General features: G+C 39.3%; 1 protein-coding gene across 1 annotated transcript; it reads left to right on the forward strand.

The window, feature by feature from the left end:
- Positions 1–17: 17 nt before the first annotated feature.
- CIAO2A (cytosolic iron-sulfur assembly component 2A) lies at positions 18–11,724 on the forward strand. The gene is made up of 5 exons (XM_006209575.4): positions 18–354; positions 4,060–4,224; positions 8,636–8,685; positions 10,526–10,571; positions 11,278–11,724. Exons 1-5 carry the CDS (start codon positions 231–233, stop codon positions 11,373–11,375), a joined length of 483 nt encoding a protein of 160 aa, XP_006209637.1. The 5' UTR covers positions 18–230; the 3' UTR covers positions 11,376–11,724.
- Positions 11,725–24,513: the final 12,789 nt, after the last annotated feature.

Raw genomic sequence — 24,513 nt, forward strand, 5'->3', positions numbered from 1 at the left:
CTTCTGTCCCGCCGAAACGAAGCAAAGCTTGCTGGGGCTTGTAGTCCTTGCGGTACCCTTCCCTGGGTTCTCAGTGCTGCTCCGTCCGGTCTCGCCTATTCTCTGCTCTCCTGGACCTTTAGGCTTTTCTTGGCCCATTTGAAGACCAGGAAGTTGATAAATCGCGAGGCTCGGCTACTGAGAGACGGTGGCTCGGGTGGGACAGTCGCCAGGCATGGCGGAGCGTGAGGATGGAGCGGGTGTCGGGACTGCTCTCCTGGACGCTGAGCAGAGTCCTGTGGCTCTCGGGCCTCTTTGAGCGGGGAGCTGCCCGGCAGCCCCGGATCATGGAAGAGAAAGCGCTAGAGGTTTATGGTAATTAATTTTACCCACGGCAGCATTTGGCGGTTTACGTGGAGGCGGGGGTAACGAGGGCCTCACCTGAAGGGTGCCTATGGAATCCCGGGGTTTTGCCAGATGGCATTCGGGAGCGTGGGAAGCTTCTGCTCCGGGGTGCTAAGTCACGCGGGCATGTGGGTCTTTCAAGAACCTGGGTTCTTGCTAAACTTGGGGCAAGACGATCCTGGTCTCAGACGCTTCATTTCTCTTGTCTGCCCCACGTTCTAGTGGCCATCTCAAGACTTCTGGGCAGAGCAAGCGTCCAGGGTGCTTGGTTTGGAAGCAAAGCCGGCCTGGTTGCACTACTTGAGTCTTCTTCCTGTGCCTTGCCCCTAGACCCAAATTCCACCTCCTGCCACCACCGAGGGCACTGCTGAGTTGGGGACTGGCCCAAGGTCACAGCCACTCTCTTCTGCAGAGGCAGTAGGCAGAGGTCCCTGAGAGTGGCTTGAACTTATGATTCCTTAACACAGCCAAGCCCAAGCCTGGAGTGCAAAAAAGGGATACTCACATACGGTTATTTATATATATAAATATATATAAAAAATATATATATATATTTCCATTATTCAACCCCTGGGACCATCTTAATCATATAGATGAGGCAACAGAGGTTTAGAGTGGTTAAACAACTACTAGGAGGCCACACTGCCAGCAAGGAGAGGGCAAAAACCAAAGCCCCTATCTTCTTGATTCCAAACTTAGTGCACTTTTCATCACTTCACAACTGCTTTATGACTTGCCTTTTTTTGGACTTACTAGTATTGCTTTTGAAAACTAGAAAGACTGGATCTAACTAATGTTCAGAGATTTCTGCTGCCCAAGGGTAAAAATCTAACCGCAAGAAAACAAATATTGAGGTAAGGATTATAGACCAGTAGAAAAAAGCCTGGGATGTTAAAGACCTTTGAAGCTAATCCAGTTTACCTCCTTTTAGGGGCAAGACTTAATCAACCTCAGTCAGGTGATAAATATGAGTGGAATGATCTCTGCGAAGCAGATGGACACATTCCTGTCCTGTTAGGCCTCTATCTCCAGCATCTAGGGGCAGCAGGGCACTGGAGGTGCAACTTTAGAGGAGAGATAATTCTTGTCCTCAAACTTATATTGAATTCTTAAAACTTACATGCAGTAGAAGGCCATAGACCTGTATGCGAGATACAGAAATTCAGAGGAAGGAGAGACACTAATCTCTTGGAGGATCTGGAAAGACTTTAAGGAGAAGGAGTCACTAGAGTTGGGCCTTGAAAAATTAGGAGGATCTGGACATATAAAGGGTAGAGGGCACACTAAGTGAAGACACCAGAGAAAAACTACGGAGGTGAGAAGATAACGTGTAGGGAATGCAGGTAGGCGGGGCTACAGGATAGGGTTTGCGGTTAACGGTGGAGGTGTGGTCAAAAATTGTTTTATGTAGGTTGGAATTGCATACTGTAAGTTTAAATATAAATGAAGAATTTACTATCAGTGCAGAGCAAGTAGAAGGATTTTAGTCAAGGGAGTAATGTGAGGAGAGCAACATTGCTTTCTTTCTAAAGAAATAAATCCAAATCACTAGAAAAGTAGAGAAGTTTAATAAGGGGTGAGATTAAATTTCAGGATTAAGTAGCATATAAACAACATAATGCAGCTTGTGTATATAAGTCTTACAGGGAAAGGCCTAGGATGAGGGGGAGCAAATTCCTTTTCAAAAAACCCTCTTTCCCTGAACCCCATGTTTCACAGCTTTGTGAGAGCCTTATCCTCTTTTTCCTGCCTCTGTTTTCAAATGCTGTTTCTAACCGAGTGATAAGCCCAGAGGATGCCGGGGAGAGGACAGAGTTCGACTTGTTTTTTCCCAGCTGCATTTCTGATTACAGGGGTGCTCTAAATAATAGAACAAAACCTCGGGTTTGAGAACAAAAAGCCCATTTTATGTGAACTCCCTCTGCTTCTTTCTACCTCACCATTTCTCTTTATCATTCTCGTTTTCGATCTTTTTCTACAACCTCAGAGTAAGAAGGGAATCTTTTCCTCTCCAAGGCCAACCCAGACTCCTATATCTTTGGTCTCAGTCTCTTCTGCTAATTTTACTGGCCTCCTCTTCACCCTCCCCCCATAAATTTTCAGTCTCTCTTCCTCTATTTGATCCTTCCCCTTGGGCTGCAAAGGATGCTCAAGTTCCTCTTATCCCTGTCATTGTTCTAGCTTTTTCAAAACCCACTGTCCCTTGTTTGCCCTTCCCTCTTTCCCTTCTTGAGCCCTCGGATTACATTTTCAGGTCCTACTCACTCTTTTGGGAGCTGGCTTCCACCTTCACCTCACTACTGGAAATGCTTTCTTACAGGTGACCTCCTGAGTAACAGATCAAAGACCCGCTTTACCTCTCGTTAACCTGAATTTTTCTGCAGCATTTGATGTTGTTAACCACCCCCCTCTTCCTTCTCTGCTTCTTTTTGCTTTTCTTCCTCCTTCTGATCCCTAAATAAGGTACTTCCCACAAACCTTGGGTCTTTTCCCCCTTACATTAGTGATTCTCCAACTGAGCTGCACATAAGATTAATCTGAGGAATTTTTTAAAAGTCTCAGTGACCAGGTTGTACTATGAGTCAGTTAAATCAGAATCCCTGAGGGTAGGACTCCCACATCAGTGTTTGCTTTTGTTTTAAAGCATTTCTAATGATTCTGCTGTTCAGCCAAGGTTTTAGACTACTGGTCTGCTTATTGTTCTTTGTGAATCCCATGAATTCAACAACCCCTCTAGCGCTGGTTCTCTTAAACCTCACCACAGATCAGCGTTTGCTGGAATGTCCCATTGGTTTGTCCCTTAATCATCTCAGAATTATTACATACAGAATGTAATCCATTTGCTGCAGCTCTCCCCTCCCCAAATTTCTTCTTATATTTTCTGTCCTTTTTTTCCCCATTCTATCTTTATTTTCCCAGACACTTAGTCTTAAAATCTGAGCCATTCCTTTTCTCCTTTTCCTTGTCTTCTGTATTCAAACAGGTGTTTGATTTTGTTGATTCTGCCTCTGAAATTACTTCATCTGTCCCCTTCTCTCTTTTATCATGGTCAGTCATGTTGTTGTTTTTCAGCTGGTATCCCTGGCTCTGCTCCTCTGTTCTGAGTCTGCCTTCTGGTAGATGAGTTATCAGCTGACAGGGTCATGCTGTCCATGTCAGTCACTTACTCAGAACCTCTTGAGGACATCCTATTGCCTCTGGCTGGCCCTAAAAGACCCTTGATGATCAGGCCCAAACTTTTATAACTTCTTCACTTAGGCTGAGTTCTTGGTAAACTAAACTTGTTCTTTACTTTCCTTCAACTTAAATGTCAAATATTGAAATGTTACCCATTTTTAAAGACTTGATGCAGGTTCCACTTCCATGAATCCTGATACTACATTCTCCCAAACTAAAAGTTATTTCTTCTGCTTGAACTTCTGTGACACTTTCCCCGTTCTTGTATTTTCTCTGCAATTTTAGATCCAAGAAACTGGACATGATCTAATAATAATCTGAGAAAATGGTTTTCTCAAAAGGAGACTAGTCATGGAAATTTCCTTCAGAAATCTGGGGAGTGGCTGTACTCTTTGCTCAGACAAAAAGAAGTCAGTGTTTGGATTAGGACTGGCAAAATGATTTGTATTCAGTATATTCATGTTTTAACATAAAACCTTGTCTCTGACGATTCTTTAGATTTGATTCGAACTATCCGGGACCCAGAGAAGCCCAATACTTTAGAAGAACTGGAAGTGGTGACGGAAAGTTGTGTGGAGGTTCAAGAGAGAAATGAAGATGACTATTTGGTTATTATCAGGTTCACGCCAACAGTACCTCATTGCTCTTTGGCAACTCTTATTGGTAAGACTTTATATCCACATATATTTTAATTAAAAAAATTTTAAAAACCATTTAATTTATTTAACTTTGGGGAGGGTATCTTTGATGATTTTTTTTTTTTAAATGGAGATACTGGGGATGGAACCCAGGACCTTGTGCATGCTAAGCATGTGTGCTGTTTTTTAATTTTAAATTATTCTAGATGATACTGACCCACAATGACAATTAGCATCATCTGTCACACTTCATGGTTTAATAGTTTCTGTAGTTCTCACGATTAGCTTGTGAGAGTTAATATTATCTTCATTTTATAGATGAGGAACCTAAGGCTCAGAGACTTTAAGTGACTTGCTCAGAATCATATAGCCAGGAAATCATGAAACTAAGGCTCCAACCCAGCTCTCCTGACTTTAAGTGTGTGTCTCCTTTAGTTGCACCCTGCTGCTTCTCTAAGGTGTCCATGCTTACAGTCAGTGGAGGCTGAGTGCAGGCCAGCTCCTCTCCTCAGTCCTGGAGACTGGGATGGGTGTTGTCACACTAGCACTCTGCCCTCATCATCTTCTCCTTGTAGGTACTCTGTGGCATGGGCAGAAGTCCTGGTGGGAGGGTATTTTTTTAGGTAGTTTTCTTTCTGAGAGGCTGCATTCCCAGTATGTTGGATTAGTTGGCAGTAAGATATACAGTAGGTATCTTTTGAATATACACTTTGTTAAAAAGAAGATACAGAAAGTTTATTTCAAGCCAAATGTTTATCAGTAGGAGATCAATTAAATAATCAATGATAGTGTGTATTAACAATAGAGTAGTATGCAGCTATGAAAAAGAATGAAGGAAGCTCTCCTTGTACTAATATGGAAATATTTCTGTGACATACAAATAATATTGCTGTATTTGTGTAAAGAAAGGCAAAAATATACATTTATATTTGATGGCATATCATGAAAAAAACATAAGAAATGAGGGGGTGGGCATTAGTGATGGTGGGAGCTGGTCAGATGGGGGACAAGGTGGGAGGGAGACTTTATACCTTTTTATATTTTTAAGTTTTCGAACATTGGGAATACTATCTATTTAAATATAGACAAGTTTATAAAGAAGATTGAAAAGGTAAATATTTGATTATTGTTCTGCTACTGTTGTGATTTCTGTCTTTCTCTTCTCACTTGTTGGACCTGGAATCCCTGCATAAGTGGTTTCCAGCATATGGGCCACATCTTGAGGGACTAGAGTGTCTGTGAATCCATAGATACTGTCATGGTTATAAAATTCCAATGTTAGAAAAAACATTTTTGAATGCATATTTATTTTTTTGTCATTGGACATTTTCTGAATCAACGAATATTGCAAGTACTGCTGCTATCCTGATGTGAAGGGCATGTCTTAAAATACTTTGGTATATAAGTCCTTAAATAGAAGGACCATTACCTGTCTTTAGGAGCCTATAGCAAGTTGATTTATCAAAAAGTAATATTTATTTTCTTTTTTTAATTAATAAAAGTAACAACATTTGCTGGCAGTAATTTTGAAACTCCACAAAAGTGTAAAGAAAATTTTAAAGAGTTGCCACAAGAATATGTGCTCTTAGAGAAAAAAAAAGGGAATATCTGCTCTAGGCTAAAATTCCAGCTCTATCAGCTCTGTCCCTCTATGGCTTTGGGCAAGTTACTTAATCTTTCTGAGCCTGTTTCCTTATCTGTAAAATAGTGATAATATGAGTAACTGCAGAGTTGTAAGGATTAAGTAATAGAAAGCATGAAATAGATGAGGTATGTTTTTTATTTCTCCTTAGATACTATTCTTTATTATATGGTCATATACTGGGGGGAGGGTATAGCTCAGGTGGTAGAGCGCATGCTTAGCATGCATGAGGTCCTGAGTTCAAACCCCAGTACCTCCTTTAAAAATAAATAAATCTAGTTACCTCCCTCCCCAAATTAAAAATAATTAAGTAATACAAACATAAATAAATAAAATATTATATGGTCATATAGATTATATGCTAGTCACATTAATATGTCATCATTTTAATAACCAATTTAGATTACTTCTAGCTTTCCACAACTATAAATAATACTGTGATGAATAGCTTTATACGTAAATATTTTTATTTATCTCTGCTTATTACTTCAGGATAAATTCCTGTAAGTGGGATTACTGGGTCATATGTTATAAATATTTTTAAATCTCTGGGTACATATTAGCAAATCCTTATTTAAAAGTTTATACTCTTTGACCCAGAAGTTAAGGAAATAACTCTGTAGAAAAAATAGTAGTGTGTGCAAAACATTTACAGTAAATTTATAATAATGAAGCCTGGAAGAAACTGTAGTATCTGTTAATAAGGAAATGACATCAGTATCATGGAATTTCATATTTCTGTTCAAAGTGATGCATATATTCAAGGAATCAAAGTATCTGGTAAATGTATGAAAATACTTGAATGATAAGTTGAATTTGCATTTTGATGCAGTTACTGAAAAACTGTGTTTATGTGGACAAAGATTGAGAGAGCACAAGAAATAAAAATAACTGTATGTAAAGGTCCCAGGATTAGACTGTAGTTGATATTTTCAGATCTGTACACTTCTTGAAAGGAATTTTGCCACTTTTTTGGCCCTTTTGATACAGGTTTCAGTTAAGACCTGTGGCTTTTTAGAGGGTAGGTTAGTGATGTATCATAGCAATCATGTTCTATCAACATGATGGAACCCTTGATGAAGAGAGCCCTCTTTCTGGCTGATGTGTTAGGAGGCATTTCCTATGAGCAGGTAGTACTAAGCAGAGAAAGGCACCTGAATAAGAGTTCCACCCTGACTACTTAGGTTCTCCCCACCACATTGACCCTGGTGAGTAATTTGAAATCAAGGAATACTGAAACATGTGAGTGGATAGGGCAGAGAAACGAATTGATAATCTTTTATGTTAACTTAGACAAGAATGGCTGAAGGCAGGTGTGGTCCGATGTGTAGGGTTTAGGATTGAGAGTCTAGGTTTAGCTTCCAGCTCTACCACTTGTTAGCCACGCAATGTTGAACATATCACTTATCTTGGTTCCTGGCTGTAAAACGAAAATGATAAAACAGTAATAGCTAACATTTATTGGATACTTAATGTGTGTCACCGCTGTTTTAACCACATTGCCTAACAGTTTATTTATAGTAGTCCTATTATAATACTTGTTTTACAGGTGAGGAAACTGAAGCTCAGAGAGGTTAAGTAATTCACCCAAGGTCACACAGCTAGTATGCAGTGGAGCCACTTTTGAACCCAAAGTGTCTGTCTCAGTTATGCTGTCCTGCCTATCTTGAGGGTACTGAAACTGAAGAAAGTGTTCTGTAAATTGTAAAACAGTTGTTATTTACTTTATGGGTAAAATACCTCCCAGCAGTGACTAGAACACATGAGGATGCTCAGATGGAACACAAGTAACAAATAAAGGAGACAATGTGGGAGCAGAGGGAGGGGAACCCTCCAGATAAGCTTTAAGGCAGATACTCTTCTTTAGGAAATTACATATTTTCTTTAGCAATCCCTAATATTTATTATGGAATTACTGTGTTCTAGACTCTAAGGTGGGCCTAGTCTCATTGTAGCTCATCTAATCCTTTCTCCTTTTCTGAAATTTTTCGTATGATTCTGTTAGAAAACCTAATGGTACCTAGAAAACCAAAAGCAAATTAATTTCATACCTCCTCCTAAGATAGGTACTCTAGTAACGATTATATTTTGCTGTGTTGGGATGGTTTGGGGATTTTGTTATTGTTGATTTTAATCAAGCCAAAATACCAAGAAAATGTTTCTTATAGCAAACAAGCCCTTATGTATTAGTTGGGAGAGGAAATAAATTGCTCCAAATAAATGCCTGCAAAGCCAGAGAACTAGAAATTCACTCTGACTCTATTTTTCGAAAACTCATTACTGAAACACTTTCTCTTCATAATAAACACAGTTGGATTTATCTTCTGTGTCTGGGGGTGTAGATTTAGTTAAAGTTATATTCCTTATTTTGTGGTGGGGGAGAAGTGGAACATTGGGTACTGAGGCTCTGTTCTAAACTGACTTTTAATTTCTCTCAAAAGTCTCAACTGGGAAAAAAAATTACTGAGCTGTGACTTAGCATTGTGATAAACTGAACTTCAGAGGAGCTTGTTTTAGGAAAACAACTCTATTTGTACCTTGCAGGCATAGAGGATTCCAAATTTGAGAGATTGCTTGTGGTCCTTTTTAAAAATGGCTCTCACTTGGTTTTGAGGATTTGCATGGCCTGGCCTGTTGTGGGCATTCAATAAAGTTTAATGAGTGAATTTATCTAAAGTTGCTACCAAGCTGTTTTCAGGTACCATAATGTATGGAGACACCTAGACACAGCTGTATGCTTTTTCAAGAACCAATTAAGAGGAGTTAATTGGGGCTTTTTTTTTTTCCACCACAGGGCTGTGCTTAAGAGTAAAACTTCAGCGGTGTTTACCGTTTAAACATAAGGTAAGGAGGATGTTTTAAAACAGGTTTATTGAGATTTGATTCATGTGTCATACAACCATCTATTTAAAGTGTAGAATTTAATGGTATTTAGTATATTCACATTATTGTACAGCCATCACTACTATCAGTTTTGAAACATTTTCATCATCCCAGTAAAAAACCCCATACCAATAAGCAGTCACTCCCCCATTTCTCCCCAACCCTCTCCAATCCCTAGGCAACCACTAATGTACTTTTGTCTCTAGATTCTCCTATTCTGGATGTTTCGTTTAAATGGAATCATATAACTTGTGATCTCTTAAGACTGACTTCTTTCACTTAGAATAATATTTTCAGAACCCATCCATACTTGTATCAGTATTTCATTCTTTTTATTGCCTTATACTAGTCTGTTGTGTGGCTACATCACATTTTATTTATCTGTTTTATTAGTTGATGGACATTTGGGTTGTTTCCACTTTTTGTCTTTTATGAATAATGCTGCTGTAAAACATTTGTGTGCAAGTGTTTCTGTGGGTATATGTTTTCATTTCTTTTCTACCTTTGAGCGGATTTGCTGGATCCTATGGTAACGCTGTATTTAATCTTTTAAGGAACTGCCAATCTGTTTTCCACAACCACTTCACCTTCTTACTCTCCCACCAGCAGTGTGTGAGGGTTCTGATTTCTCCACGTCTTTGCCAACTCTTACTATGATTCTCTGTCTTTTTCATTATAACCATCCCCAGGGTGTGTGAGGTGACATGTCATTGGTTTTGAGTCTTCCACGCACCAAACCAACTGTTTGGTGTCCCTGAGGTACAGTACGCATAGGAACAGCAGAGTAAATACTTGACTTTTCTCCTTTATTGACCATTTTTCAGAATAACGAGTCATACATAATTTTAAATGAGTATAGAGTGACTTTACACCTGTTACTTTGTTGCTTAGAATAAGAGGTAGTATTGCACCACAAGGTGAGTTCATATGGTATTTTGTCTTTTAAAGAAGAGAGGACTGGGTGATCCTTAAGGGCTCTTTTAGCCATAATAGGCTGTGATTTTTTTTTTCCCTGATGAAGAACATTTATCTCAGTAGTAAAGAAGTGTATGAGAATTAGGGCATATGTTCCAGTGTTCTCTGAAGAGTCGACCTATAGCGTGACTTATTTTCCACAAGATTTGCAACAATTTTGTGGGTTTATCTCAGAAGCTCTTATTCTTGGAGGTTCACTAATTTGAGGGAGTCAATGCAGCAGGGCCAGGAGGGATAGCTTAACCAATATTGTACTAGAGAATAAATTTATCAAGATAATAATAGATGAGAAAAGGAGGATACTAAGACTGTATATTGTGATCCCATTTTTGTAAAGGAAGCAATAAAAAGAAACTTCTAACGTTGGGGGTTGTGTGTGTGTGTGTGTGTGGGTGTGAAATCTGTTAGATTATGTGGGTACAGAGGAAAATAAAGAAGAAACTACCCTGGGTTATTAATGTGGCTTTCTTGTGGGGTGGGGCAGGGAGGAAGTTTAGATACTGATGTGGGAGGAGGAGGTACAGAGGAGAGATATCCATGAAGGAAACATGTATGAGATCTCACACGTGTAAAATTGTATGTTCGTATTCATAAAAAAGTAATGGGAATCCCCCCTGCAGGCCTTCCCCAGATGACCAAAATGAAAAAGCCTACTAGTTTCATCCCTTGTTTTAGAGAGGAATGTAAAGATTTATCCTCAAAGTCTTTGATGTTGGAAACAGGACTTCGGCTTTCGTCCTTAGACTCTTGAGTCCATTGTTCATTCCTACTCACCCATCATCTTAGAATGCTCTGAATGTTTTGCTTTCAATTTACTTTTTCCTAGTTGGAAATCTACATTTCCGAAGGAACTCACTCAACCGAGGAAGACAGTAAGTGAATTTTGAACCATTATTAGAAAACAGCTTCAGATAGTACTGTATCTTGGATGCCAGGTCATTCTGCCAGCCGAGTATCTACTGAGTCATTTGCAAAAAAGTTACAAAATCAGTTATTAGTTCTTCCTTGAGGTGGGGAAACCTGGGCATATCAAGGATGAAATTTTTTCAGTGGGGCTCTGGGTGAACTAGAGTTAGGTCCTGTGGATACTCACTGGCTTAGGCCAGTGGCTACACATCTGTAAAGAATATCCAGCTCCAGGAGCCTCGACTTACAAGCTCTAAAGAGACCTTGATTCTTTTCTTTGGTGGCAGGATAGAGAGCTGTGTACTTGAAATTGAAATCAAAGATCTAGCGAGTAAAGCTTTAGGGAATCTTGGCAGAGGTGTTGTCTTTCTGGGTTAATGTACTAAAATGGGGGAAGAGGACCCTTTTTGTATAAAGGATCTCTGGCCAACAGGGAGAAATAAGGCAACGGCCATTTAGAAATAGCAGAGGTGGGGTTCAGGAAAAGCAAAAGTGGAATCATTGGGGTTTTTTTTTCTCTGCAAGTCTCCCTTTCAAAACTTATGAATAATTAGTCAAAACCAGCTTTAAGTTCTCAAGGAGTTAAATTCTGTTTTAACAGGCTGATAAAAAATACTGTCCGTTGCTGTATATTGACACAGTTCTGCTAACTTTTGCCTGTGTGTTTTGCAGTCAACAAGCAGATAAATGACAAAGAGCGAGTGGCAGCTGCAATGGAGAACCCCAATTTACGGGAAATTGTGGAACAGTGTGTCCTTGAACCTGACTAATCACTGTTTCAAGAGCCACTGAACTGTAATCATTTGATATATTTGGTTAAACTCTTTGTAAAGGTGATTTGTACCTCAAGGCATTTTTTTTTAAAGGATGATTTCCAAGCAAGATTTAATTACAAGGTAGTACCTAGTTTGTTCAGTGTATAACATTCTCAGGATTTGTAACGCTTAAATGATCAGACAGAAAAATATTTTCTAGTTATTATATGTAAGATGAGTTGCTATTTTTCTGATGCCCATCCTGATACAACTAATTTTCATGTCAAGTATTTACCGTGCCCAAATGTGTTCACTTTCAATCATTACTCTGTAAAATAAATAAAACAGAGATGATTCTTATACACACCTTGAAATGTTTTTATTGAATTGTAAATTTCAGTGTAAATGTCAATACTAAAAGATATTTCCAAAGCTTTATTTTCTGATTATTATGTAGAAACAGAGACAGGAGAACTAAAAAGAACCCTTAAGATCAGGTCTAGGCCCTGCCTTCCTTCAAGAAAAGTCCTGGACCCATTTATAGATAAGGAACAAATGTGGAGAGGCCAGATGACATATGTAATTTTGAAGATCAAGAAGTCACCAAAGAAATTTTGATTAAACCAATCTAAATTTCTGGTCTCCTTCTTTACTTGGACTTTGTTCAAGTTTGTTTTAGGGATAAGGGTCATTTGAAGTGTAGTAGGTTGTGGTAGGAAGCCTCCAAGACAGCCCCCACGGTCCTTGATTTCCTGGTATTCATGCCCTTGAATAGTTGCATCCATATGGAACCAGAGCTTGTTGCCATGACTAATAAAGAATTAGAAGTGACAGTGTGTAGCTTCTGAGGCTAGATCATAAAAGATACTGCTGCTTTCACCTTGACCTCTTGAGTAGCTCATTCTGTGAGAATCCGGCTGCTATGTCATGAGAACACTCAAGCAGCCCCATGGAGACTTCCACATGGAGAGGAATGGAGGCTTTCCACCGCCAATGAGCACCAATTGCAAACCATATAAGTGGACCATGTTGGAAGCCATCCTCCAGCCTCAGTCAGGCTGATGTCTTGACTGGAACCACACAGACCCCGAGCCAAACTCCTGAATTCCTGACCCAGAGAAGCTGTGAATGATAATAAATGTTTCTTGTTTACACCACTAAGTTTTACGGTATTTTGTTATGCCGTAGTAAGTAACTAATACACAAGTTATTAGAGTGGAACTCTACTGTTTCAAATTTAATTGAGGGTTCTAAGAGGAAACTATGAGAACTTGTTCCACGGCTCTTGAACCCCTTTATTCACTTCAAGAATATAAGTTTTGAGGGAACAGAGAGGATTTGGTAATAAGATTGATGAAGAGATTTCTTTGGATAAAGCTGTTACTATGCTGAGTTCCAACCCCCATTTTGGCAGAAGGGTGAGGAAGTGACACCTTCTACCACTATCACTGAGAGGAATTTCAAGGGGACAGCTCAAGAGAGTTTGGAAATGTGTCCTCTGCAGTTGGGAGACCCAGAAAAGTGGTGCCTGACTCAGGCCTGAGAAATCAAGCAGAAATGGGCTGAGGGCTGGGGCCTGACTCCCGCCCAGAAAGTCTGGAGGGTGAGAGAAATGCAAGGTTAAGTACTTTGATGACAGAGCCCTGGTGGAAAGGTATACACGAATGTTTCTCATGGACCATGCTCTGGGGTCACATTTGACTAGATAATTCAGTGCAATGAGACTGTATAATTAAAAGTGACAGGAACTAAGCAAAAAGTAAAATAATTTAAAAATAAAAAACACGATAAAAATTTTTAAATGTTTTAAAAATAAATAAAAGTGACAGGAAGACTTAATCTGACAAAAATCTTGTGTCTGCCCAGATCTTCACCCATGGGCAGAGGACGATCATGCCTTCTCAACAAAGTTCCAAGGGATAGTGGGGGACAAAAATAAACCCAGTTCTTACACAGTGTACTGGTTATAGAAGTCTTGCTAATTGCTTCTTGGCCTTTTGGCTAAGATCAAGTCTTGCTAAAACCATCTTGGCTTTCGCTAAGGCTCTGCACTGTGGGAATGTCTCAGCACAGTTTCAACCCATGGTCTTCCTCTCTTGAGATTATTAAAAATTCTTCTGCCAGGGAAACCACTGACTTTGTGCCATTGGCTCACAGCTTTGTGGAAATGTCACTGTCGATTCCTGATCTTTTGCTTTGAAACTTCTCATTGGCTCCTCTCTTTCCAGATCTTTAAAAATCTGTCACCCAGCATATGTAAATAGATCCAGAAGTAACAAAATATTGATGATTTTTACTCATTGTTGTAATAATTTCTAAATTACAAATCCACCAGAGACGGTCCTTAGGACCAACACTTAGTTTCTTGCTTCATGCAAGTCTGTGATCCAGGGCCAGGGCAAGAGCTAAGACTGCTTGGTGTACACCTTGCTCCATATTCTCCCTCTCAGTGCACACAGATGCACACATACATGCTTTTTGACCAGCCGTCTGCTTCTTAAAGATATGACGAGCATCAGCAGGGGGGCTCTAGGGCTCACAGACCAGGGTCAAATACACACTGATTCCCAAGTTCTGGCCATTTCTCATCACTGGAGCCTTGACGGTCTGGGAAACCCAGGAAGCTTTATTGAGGGCTTAAAGAATAAAGCTGTCTTTCTATACACTTCTCACCAGACCCTGATGTGGGAAGCTCTCATTGACAATTTCCTGTAGCTGCGGTCAACTGAAGTCAGAGATCCCTAGTGTATGCTCTCAGCAGCTCATGTACTTACTGGTGCTCTCACCAACAGTGAGCACATTTTAAGCACTATGCTCTGCCTTAGATGCTGAAGATACAAAACTGGATCAGCCGCTGTCTGTCATTCTGTAGTTCATACTTACCGACCTCTGCCTTCAGCCTCTCTCTCCTGTGGGAAGTGAGTGACGCAGGCTGTCTCATCTAGTGTCTGAGCTTGTCCTGGCCAGAACCAGGACAACCAAAACCATTCGTTAGGGACTGTCTGGTGAGGAAGACCACCGAAAGTCCAACCAGAAATGGGCCACTGCTTCAGGCACTCCCATCCTTCTGGCCCTGCTGCTCTTGGAAGTTGTAACTGCTCTCTTTGCTACTGCCAGCTTTGTGTGACCCACTCCAGCTTCAGAATCTTAGATGAAGTCTCTAATGGGCTGATTCCAAGTCCCATGTCCATGCCCTGGCTGCAGGGAGGTGGGAGAGAGGAGTATCTGGCCTTCTGTCTGAGGAGGCTGACTCTCTCCCAACAAGACTCATATGGTAGGAATTCCCCAAACACATCAAGAGGACTAATGTAGTCCAATGACTAATGTCCACTGTGTTAATATTGAAATGAATCTGTACTTTATCAACCATGACGGCACCTACATACCAGTGAAAAACAGAGGTACATAAATTCACAAGATGTGTTTTCTACTCCCATCTCTGGCAGGGTCAGTAAATTTTTTCAGAAAAGGGCCAGATGGTGAATTTTTAGGCATTGCCTCTCTGTTGCAACCATTCAACTCTGCTTTTGTACCACAAAAGCAGCCATGACACTACGTAAATGAATGCGTATAGCTGTGTTCCAATAAAATCTTATTTATTGACCCAAATTTAAATTTCTTATAATTTTCATATGTCATGAAATATTATTCTTTTGATTTTTTTCCAGCCATTTAAAATACATGAAAACCATCCTGAGCAGGTAGGTTGTACAAAAGCAAGCATCGGGCTGGATCTGGCCTGTGGATTATTTGCCAACTCTTCATCTGTAGGGATGATTCTTAAATTTTTTGGAAGGTTTCAGACCTCTTTAAAAATCATATAAAAGATATGGGAAAAGGCACTCATGTAAACCTTGGCAAGTACCTCCAGATCTTTCATGGATCTGCTAAGGAGTCAGTAACTCTGGTCTCTAAATTATGCTAGCTGAGCCCTTGGGCTCCCCCTTCCTTCAAGGACTCCCCAGAGTTCCAGGTTCATAGCCTTGGTTGGGAGCCACTATCTACTTAGACCAGAACAAATAATCAGAAGCTTTCTTGGCTCCACTGTGAAGCAACTGCTGCGTGACCCAAACTGCAGATGTCTCCAGTGAGATACAGTGAACTGTAATTGAGGGAGGACGATCTATTAGGAAGGGAAAGGATTGCTCTAACAGTGGCATCACATTTATGGCCCTGTTGATGTCTCTCATGTGTTAATACAGCGACAGAAAACAAGCCAGTGAGCTGTGAGCGATGAACCTTATCACTAATGCAGCACCACTGGAAACCGTCAATTTTTCAAGCAGCAGTTGGGTGCTGAGTATCTGTTATATTACCTTTTATATCTTTTTAAATATATGAACTGTTTTACAGAAAAATTAAAAAAAAAAAGAAACCTGCTGGATCTCGCCTGGGTCTGTGGTTGTCTTTGACTCATGATAGACGTCCTATAGGGCAGAGGTGAGCTCAGTTCCTGCTAGGGCCAGGGGCAGGGGGAGGGTGGCGTTGCTGTGTGGCTGTGAGATTCTCTCTGAGTACTGTTAGTATCACACAGACCTTTGACCCTCAAAGGAGATGGTTCAGAGCACAGGCCCTGGTGCTAGCATGCCACCTTGTTCTAATCCTGAACTTAGCCATTTAGTAGCTCTGTGACCTTGGGAAAGTTACCTAACCTCTCTGAGGCCGATAAAAGTACCCATTTCATAGGACTTCTATAAGGATTGTGAGGGAATACTTGTGTTGAGCACAATGCTTGGCACATGGTAAATGCTTCATTATGTTTGTTAAATAAAAATAGAAGAGAGAGCCCCTTGGTGTTACTTGATGGAGGTGACAGCTTTCCTCTCCGGCTGGGTGCAGTTGCCTGGAAAGCACTAGATGGCAGCAGAGCATGGGCTTCCAGGTCTCCAGTTGGTCAAGACTTCACGAAGCACACTCGCCACCTCTCTGACCCAGCTGCACCACACTGGGTGCATTGTAGTCTGCGCCTTTGTTCTGACCAGAGGTGATTATTACAGAAGTCTTTCTTGGATGTGGAATTACTTTGCCAAAGATGAGTAATTTTGAGGCTTTTGACACTTATTGATTACTGAACTGCCTTTTGAAGAAATTGTACCCATTGATATCCCACCAAGAATAGGGGCTTGTGTCCCTGTTCTGCACTAATTAATACTGGATATTATTATTTTAAAAAACCTTTGCTCAAGGTGGAGGATTTTAAAATGCTGTCTATACTTGACACAACATTGTAAAATGACTATAACTCAATAAAAAAGTGTTTAAAAAATAAAAATAAAAATAAAAATAAAATGCTGTCTATTTTGTATTTGCATTTGTTTGCTGAGATTAAACACTGAAAAATATTTCTACTGGTATTTTTTAAAAAAATCTGTTTATATCCTTTGTTTATTTTTCTAAGATATTCATTAGAAAAAATCTACTTATACAGTATGAATATTAGCAGTTTCTGTCATACATACTGCAAGTATGCTTCCCAGTTTTTTGGTTGCATGGACGTATTTAACGATTATTTAATTCAGTTTTTGAATGAATAATATGTTCAAGTGGTTCAAACATCAAAAAGTATAAAAAGATGTATAGTAAAAATATTCTTTCTCAACCCTATCCACCCAGTTCTCACCCTTCCCCAGTAAGTTTCAGGGGTAACAGTTTCTTACTTATTGCTCCAGAGAGTTTTTATGCCTGTAAAATCCAATACAAATATGTATGTATGCATATATACATAATATATATACACACATACATTTTTTGCACAAATTTTATCATATATCATGCCAGATTCCACTGTTCTATGCCTTACTTTATTATTTTTTCACTTAATGTATTTTGAGATATTTCCATAATAATCTACAAGGAGCTTTTTCATTATTTTGTAGTGTCACAGTGTTCCATTGTATATATCATGTTTTATTTAATAAGCCTCCTATTCATGGGCATTTAGGTTTTTTTCCATTATTTTTATTACAAACAATGCTGCAATGGGTAACCTTATCTTTACCTCTTATGTACAAGTGGATCTCTAGGGTAAGTTCCTTAAAATGGGGTTGTTGGGTAAAGGTCCTGTGTGTTTATAATTAGTTAGATACTGCCCACCTGCCGTCTATAGATTGTCCTAATTTATGCTCGTACCATCAATGTGTCAAAGTGCCCATTTCACCGCAGCCTTATCAAACTTTCAGGTTTTTATTAAACTGATATGTGAAAATTTTACCTCACTGGAGTTTTAGTTAGTATTTCTCTTGTTATGAGTGAGGTTGAACATTTTTTTCCTTTAATACATTTTTATTGAAGAACAGTTTACAATGTTGTGTGAGCATCATTTTTATATGAGTTAGAGACATTTGTATTTCCTTTTCTGTGAACTATTTGTTCATATCATTTGTCCATTTTTCTTACTAGTCTTTTTCTTAATGATGTGTAGATCTCTATGTATCAGAGAGAAAATAGCCCTTTGTGAGTGTGTTGCAAATTTTTTTCCCCCAGTTTGTCATTTGTTTTCGGCTTTCCTCTTTTTTTTTATTGCCATGAAATTTGTTCTTATTTTTATGTGATTGCATTTATCAAACCTTAATTTTATGTGTCCTGAATTCTTTTGTTATACTTGGAAAAGTCTTCACCTCTCCAAGGCTCTAACACACTTCTCTTATGTTTCCCTTTAATAGTTTTACGATTTAATGTCTTAACATTTCAATCTCTGAGCCATTGGGAATCTCTGCTGGTGTCCAGTGAGGACTAGAGCCAACTCAGTTTTATCCAAGGGATAATTATTGTCTTGACACAACTTGATGAATAGTCCCTCTCATCTATGACCATTTTTTAAAATCCTACTTTATGAATCTTATGATCATGGTGGTATTTCTCATAATGAAAAATGTACAACTTAATGTTAACAGTATGTGAAGTGTGAAATAACTTATATTACACGCATTTAATGGAATCGTAATGTTTTCAAGACTCTTTAATTACACAGGAGAAGTCTCAAGATTAAGAGAGAAAAGCAAAATACAAAACAAATATATGCTAAGTGATCCCAATTAAAAACAAAAGCGTGTTTTTACATATAAATATGGATAGAGGGAAATACATTAAAAATTTAAGAGTAGTTATCTCTGCCTTAAAAAAGCCTTAAAAAAGTTTATTTGCAATGAAGATGTTTCTTTTTAATACTAAGCCAACTCTTAACAAGAGTTATTTAAAACACACACATGCAAAAAAAAATTATGGTATCGTGTCCTTTGTAAATCCATTTTTAAATAAATGTTTGAAGCTGGGAGATAAATAAAATAAAATGTATTTGGAGAAGTTTCCTTTGATTTTATCCAAACTCCTGGGAGCTAGTCCTGCAGTACACTGTTCATATCCTTGGTTACCATGAATGTGTTTTCTATTTCCTATCTTCTTAGATGCTTCCTTTATGCCCCACAGCTCAGGGTATCGTGTTTTCTTGTTGAATTATTTCAGGCTCAGCTAGGTCATAATGAGGAGATTCAGCTTTACCAAGGGCTTCGGTCTTTGGTATTTACCAAGAGGGATGTCCACTGGACCCAAGGTCAGGAGGCCTGAACTTTAACCCTGCCTCTGCCCCAGACAACTGTGAACTTGGGTAAAAGTCACTACCCTCTTTTGGCTTCCTTTCTCCTTCTAGTAAATGAAGGTGTTAGATAATCTCTAAGGTACCTTCTGGTTTTAAATTTTCACCTACTAGAAGACACAGGGGATCCTGGTTTTGGGGGGCTTCCAGGGTTTCATTCACATCATTCACAACCACAGGAGTGATTAATCCTGAGTTTGGTTCACAGTTGCTAAATCGTCAATTCCTGCAGAATTAAAATTGATTATTATCCTTTAGCAAAGCTTATTAGTTGAGTTGTTCTTTCCTCCCTTCCTTCCTTCCTTCCTTCCTTCCCTCCCTCCCTCCCTCCTTTCTCTTTCTCTTTCTTTCTTTCTTTTCTTTCTTTCTTTTCTTTCTTTCTTTTCTTTCTTTCTTTCTTTCTTTCTTTCTTTCTTTCTTTCTTTCTTTCTTTCTTTCTTTCTTTCTTTCTTTCTTTCTTTCTTTCTTTCTTTCTTTCTTTCTTTCTTTCTTTCTCTCTCTCTTTCTTTGTTTCCGTTCTTTTCTTTCTTTCTTAGGAATGTTATGGCTCATAGGTGGTTGTTCTGATTAAGTCAAATGAGTTAAACTGAGTCACATCAGCTGAGTTTCCTGGTTGCTGGATTCCTGAAACTGTCACATTGTGTTCCTTGGTTAAATTAAGGTGAGGTCTGTTCAGATGAGTCAATATTAAATGAGTACTTGTGCCAAGTTCAAGGTTGCCTTGTAGGGTGAAACTTACCAAGTTGCAGAGCCTTGCTGGACCTTCATTTCTCCCAGTGAAATACGTGGCTACCATCAGGGACCATGGGGGCTGATTACGTGTCAATCTAATCCCACTACTTGATTTTATAAGTGAGAAAGCGAAGGCCAGGAGATGTTGAGTGACCTGTCCACACTCACACAGCTTGGGGGAATCAGGACCAAGACTACAGGGTTAGGGTATATGGAAAGAGGCTTGCTTTCCAAGTAAGCATTGGCCAATAATCAGCAATGTGATTTGGGCAAGTCATTTCTCTGCACTGATCAAAATGAATGAAAAGATAGAATAAAACGTGAACCTTTCTAGGTTCCTTAATTATTTTGTAGGCCCAAATAGGAGCTAGGTAGATTGACAAAGAACTTCTTAGTAAAAAAAAAAGGACATAAAAATCGAGGTATGATTCTACTCATTTTGTCATTTGCATCTATTTCTGAAGGATATTTGCATCGTCATGTGTCTCCACGTTAGTGATGTTTAGTGCTCTTAGCAGTATTTTTTTTCCTTTGATGGAAGAATGCAATGCCCTTTAATAAGTGCTCTTGTTGAGAGATGAGGCTGAGGGAGCCTGACTGAGCTCTAAGAACCTTGCACTCATTAGTAGGTCTAAAGACTTAATGCACATTAATGGACCAGGAACATATTAATTCTTATTAATTCTTTTCTGGAATGAAGAGGCATCCATGTATACAAGCTTGCTATTCTCAGAGCAACTTCAATTGTACATGTTTTATTAATTAACTAGTTTTCTTTGATCATAGAAGTAATATAGAAACATAGCAGAAGCACAAAAAGTTCAAAATACATAAAACGAAAACTAGAAGGCTCCCTTTCCGCCTGCCCCAGTGTTAGTCCCCAACGACAACCGCTTTGAACAATTTCTATTTTTAGTTTTCCTGCTAATTTACAATAAGAAATGTCATGCATCACTTCTCCCAATTTTTGATTTTGAAAGATTTTAAACTTACAAAGGAGTTGCAAGAAGAATTCACCTAGATTTATCACCTGTTAACAGCTTGCCATATTTAGCTTTCTTTCACCCTCCATATATATACATATTCTCCTTTTTGCTGAACCATTTGAGGAACAGTTGCAGATGCCATTTCTGCCCAAAACATCTCAACATGCATGCCCCGAGAGGAAGGACATTCACTCTCCTCCGTGACCACAATATAATCCTCCCACTCAGAAAACGGAGCACTGATACTATTACATAATAAAACTTCCATATTCAAATTTCCACAATTGTCCAATAACGTCCCTTTCAACTTTTTAAAAATCCAGGATCCAATCACTCATCACACATTGCCCTGAGTTGCTGTCTCTTCAGTCTTCTTTAATGTAGAATAGTTCGATTTTTCTTTCATGACACTGATGTTTTTAAAAGAGTCCACGCCAGGTGTTTTGCAGAATGTCTTCTAGTGTGGATCTGTCTGATTGTTTCCTCATGATTACGTTCAGTTTCTGCATTTTTGGCAGGAGTGCTACAGAGATGATGTTCTGTCTCTCAGTGCAATGTATCAGCAGGCATGTGATGTCAGTTTGTCCCATTATTACTGATGCTAAATGTGGACATTTTATTTAGATGCTATCTGCCAGATTCCTCCATTGCTTTAAAGGTACTCTTTCCTCTTGTCATTAGTGAGTAGTAATCAGGGGTGATCCTTAAAGACCCTGTGAGCATCCTGTTTTCCAACCATCTTTCAGTCAATGGTTTTAATATCCAGGAATGAATCTTGCCTGAATCACTCATTACTATGTGGTGGTAAAGTGCGACTTTTCTAATTCCATCACTTCTTCTACATTTATGAATTGGCATTTTTCTTTAAAAAAATTGCTTTCCTTTCTTTGCCTCTCTTTGCTTTAATTTTTATTTTTAAATATCAGATTAGAACACATGGATTCTTTTAGAATTGTTCAATATGTTATTATCTATTCCTGTCATTTATTTCAATACTCACATTATTCCAAATCTGGCCAGTGGGAGCCCCTTCAAGCTGGCTCTCTCTGCCTCCACATGGCAGTTACCTTCCATTCAGAGCACTTTCTTACTTTCCACACAAGATGTTCTGGGTTCACATTGTACTCTTCCTGCCTAAGCCTTGGTATCAGCCATTTCCCTTAGGAGTCTTCTGTTACAAAAATCGTAAAAACCAGAGTAAATTCCCTTCCTTCTACCTTGTCTCCCCTTTCCACTTCCCAAATTTGATAGATAATTACTTTTTGTGTTGTCGAGATTTATCACATTACATTTGGATCTGTACCTCTCCTTGAACTAGTTCATTCTTTGCTTATAGGTTGTTTCTAAAAATTAAAAACCAATCAATAAGATGTACTTTATGATTAAGTTCCCATTAGAAACAATTATGTGTTGGGTTTCCCATTTTTGTGTAGACAGGAAATCTCCTAAGGGGCTTGTTAAAGATTCACATTCCTCAGCCGTACTCCCACAAAATTCTGAATCCCTAAATTTAAGGGCTCTGGTGATTCTAAGACTTCTGAACAAGCAGTATTGGGTGCATAAAGAAGAAAATAGAATCCCGTGTCATCAAAATTCGGCAGCTTGACTGAGAATCTTTCAAGGGCCAGTCCCTAAAGAATTCTCTAATTTTCTTTCCAGTTGTATTCCATTTTTCTGGGTCATCTTTTGCTCAAGCTATTTCTTATACACTGTGGCATTGTCTGTCTTGGATACTTTAAACAGTTTTACACTTCTAGAGTAATTTTTTTGTTATTAGATGTGTGTGGTAAAATTTCTAAGCCCTTTTGTAAAAATGCTTCATTTTACTCTCATACTTAGTGGACAATTTGGTTTGAGAAGTGAGAAGTCTTTTGTTGGTCTAATTTGTATCCTTCTTGAGGCAAGGTGCTTGTTCCCCTCTGAGTTCTTTTAGGATTTTTCTCTTTATTACTAGGCATATAATAATGAAATTTAAATTTAAATTTCATTATTATATGCCTAGGTATAGACCTTTTTTTCACTAACCCCGCTTGGCACTTGGTGGGTTCCTTTAGTCTGAAGATTTTTTATTTATTTGATTTTTTAGCCAACGATAATTTTCTTCTCATATTTCTTTTACTATTTCTTCCTTTTAATTTGCTCTCTTTTCTCCTAATACTAATTTTAGACTAATGTTGACTTTTTAGATCTGTTCTCTATGCCTCTGAACGCTTCTCCATATTTCCCCATATTTTTGTCTTTTTGTTCTGTTTTGGGAGACTTCTTTATTTTTCAGTTTATGAGCTGTGTAAGTGGGTTGGGTGTATTGTTGGTCTAGCGTTCCTATTGGGGACTGGGTGGGAATCGTGCAGTTTGGGGACAAACTGCCAAAAAAAAAAAAAAAAGTTTTACTCTGAGCATGAAGTGCGATTGTATATTTCGCCGCTAGATGGAGCTGTCTTTCCTTTTCTGCCCCGTGTCTCTCATGGAGGGTAAGTTACCTCTGCTCTACTTGCGAGGGCCCCCATCACCCTCACTAGGATGCTTCCCTAGTCAGGTTGTTCTTCACAGAGATACTCTCACTCAGGGTTTATCTCAAATCCAAAGCTGTGTCCTCTGGCCAGTGTTAAGTGGGAAAGTAGGGGGAGGAGCCTACTGGCCCTGCTGTGCCTGATGCGGGCACTTCTTGAATTATCCTGGTCACACTGCACTCCCTCCACCTTCGCCACTTCTGCTCTTTCTAACAGTCCGTGCAGAGCTTAGAGCTTTGCAGCACAGTTGGGGCTCTGGACTTAGACTACCTGGGTTTAAATCCCATCTCTGCTACATGTTAGCTCTGTGAGTCTCACTAAATCTCAGCTGTAAAATGGGGATTATAACAACATAGTGATCAGTGTATAGTAAGTGCTTGGTTATTATTCGTGACTATGAAGAGTATGAACTCTGATATGTTCAGCTGTGATTTTACCTGCCTTTTTTCTATCAATCTCATCCCACCTATTTTTAAAAAATTTTTTTAAATAAAAATAACCTATGTACATTCTCTTAAAGAGCAAATAACTTAGGTCTTATAACTGAAAACCAGCATCCTCTGCTCCATCCTGCCCCACACTTGAGCCCCACTCCTATTATTATGACGTATGGATATTATTCATAGCTCAAAGCTGAGCTGTAGTGGCTTGTGATGAACATTTCCTTATTTATACACCATTTTGGTTTTTTTTCTAGGATTAATAGTCACTTCATCATTTAGTCATTTAATTTTTCTATACGCCTAAGGTAAATCTATCCCTAAACTTTTCTCTCAAAGAACACCACTCAATAGGTTAAAACACATTGCCTGATGGATAGTTTTTGCTTTTCTCTTGGAGGCTTCACTCCTGGTGCCCTCTGTTCCCCTGCAGATTCCCCTGCTCCAATCTGGACTGGTTGCTCTCTGGACCTGCTGCACGCTGTCATCCCTGGGCCTCCCTTCACCATTATCCAGGAATTCCACCCACCTCTCTCCGGTGTTGGAAGCTCTATAACAAAGTGGAAAACTGGATGTGGCAGAAGATGCCTTGGTTTGATTCCTGGCCCTTCAGCGTTGAGCACATTCCTTGTCTCTCCCAGCCTCGCAGCACGCAGGGATTTACTGGAAGACTAGAGGGACTTGGAGTTGATGGGAGGCTGGAAGAGCAGGAACCAGAGGCTCTAGAGGCTGGAGCAATCTGCTCAGGATGTCTTCACGGCCTCTGGTGCCCGCTGTGACCACCTTGGCATTATTCACTTGGAGTTCAAAGTGCTTGGCAGAAATACCTGATTGGCCAAGGCCGTGATCTCATGGATACTGGGGTTGGGGGAATGAGGATTTTCTCTATCTGAT

The sequence above is a fragment of the Vicugna pacos genome, chromosome 6 (assembly GCF_048564905.1).
Source record: "Vicugna pacos chromosome 6, VicPac4, whole genome shotgun sequence".
NCBI lineage: Eukaryota > Metazoa > Chordata > Mammalia > Artiodactyla > Camelidae > Vicugna > Vicugna pacos.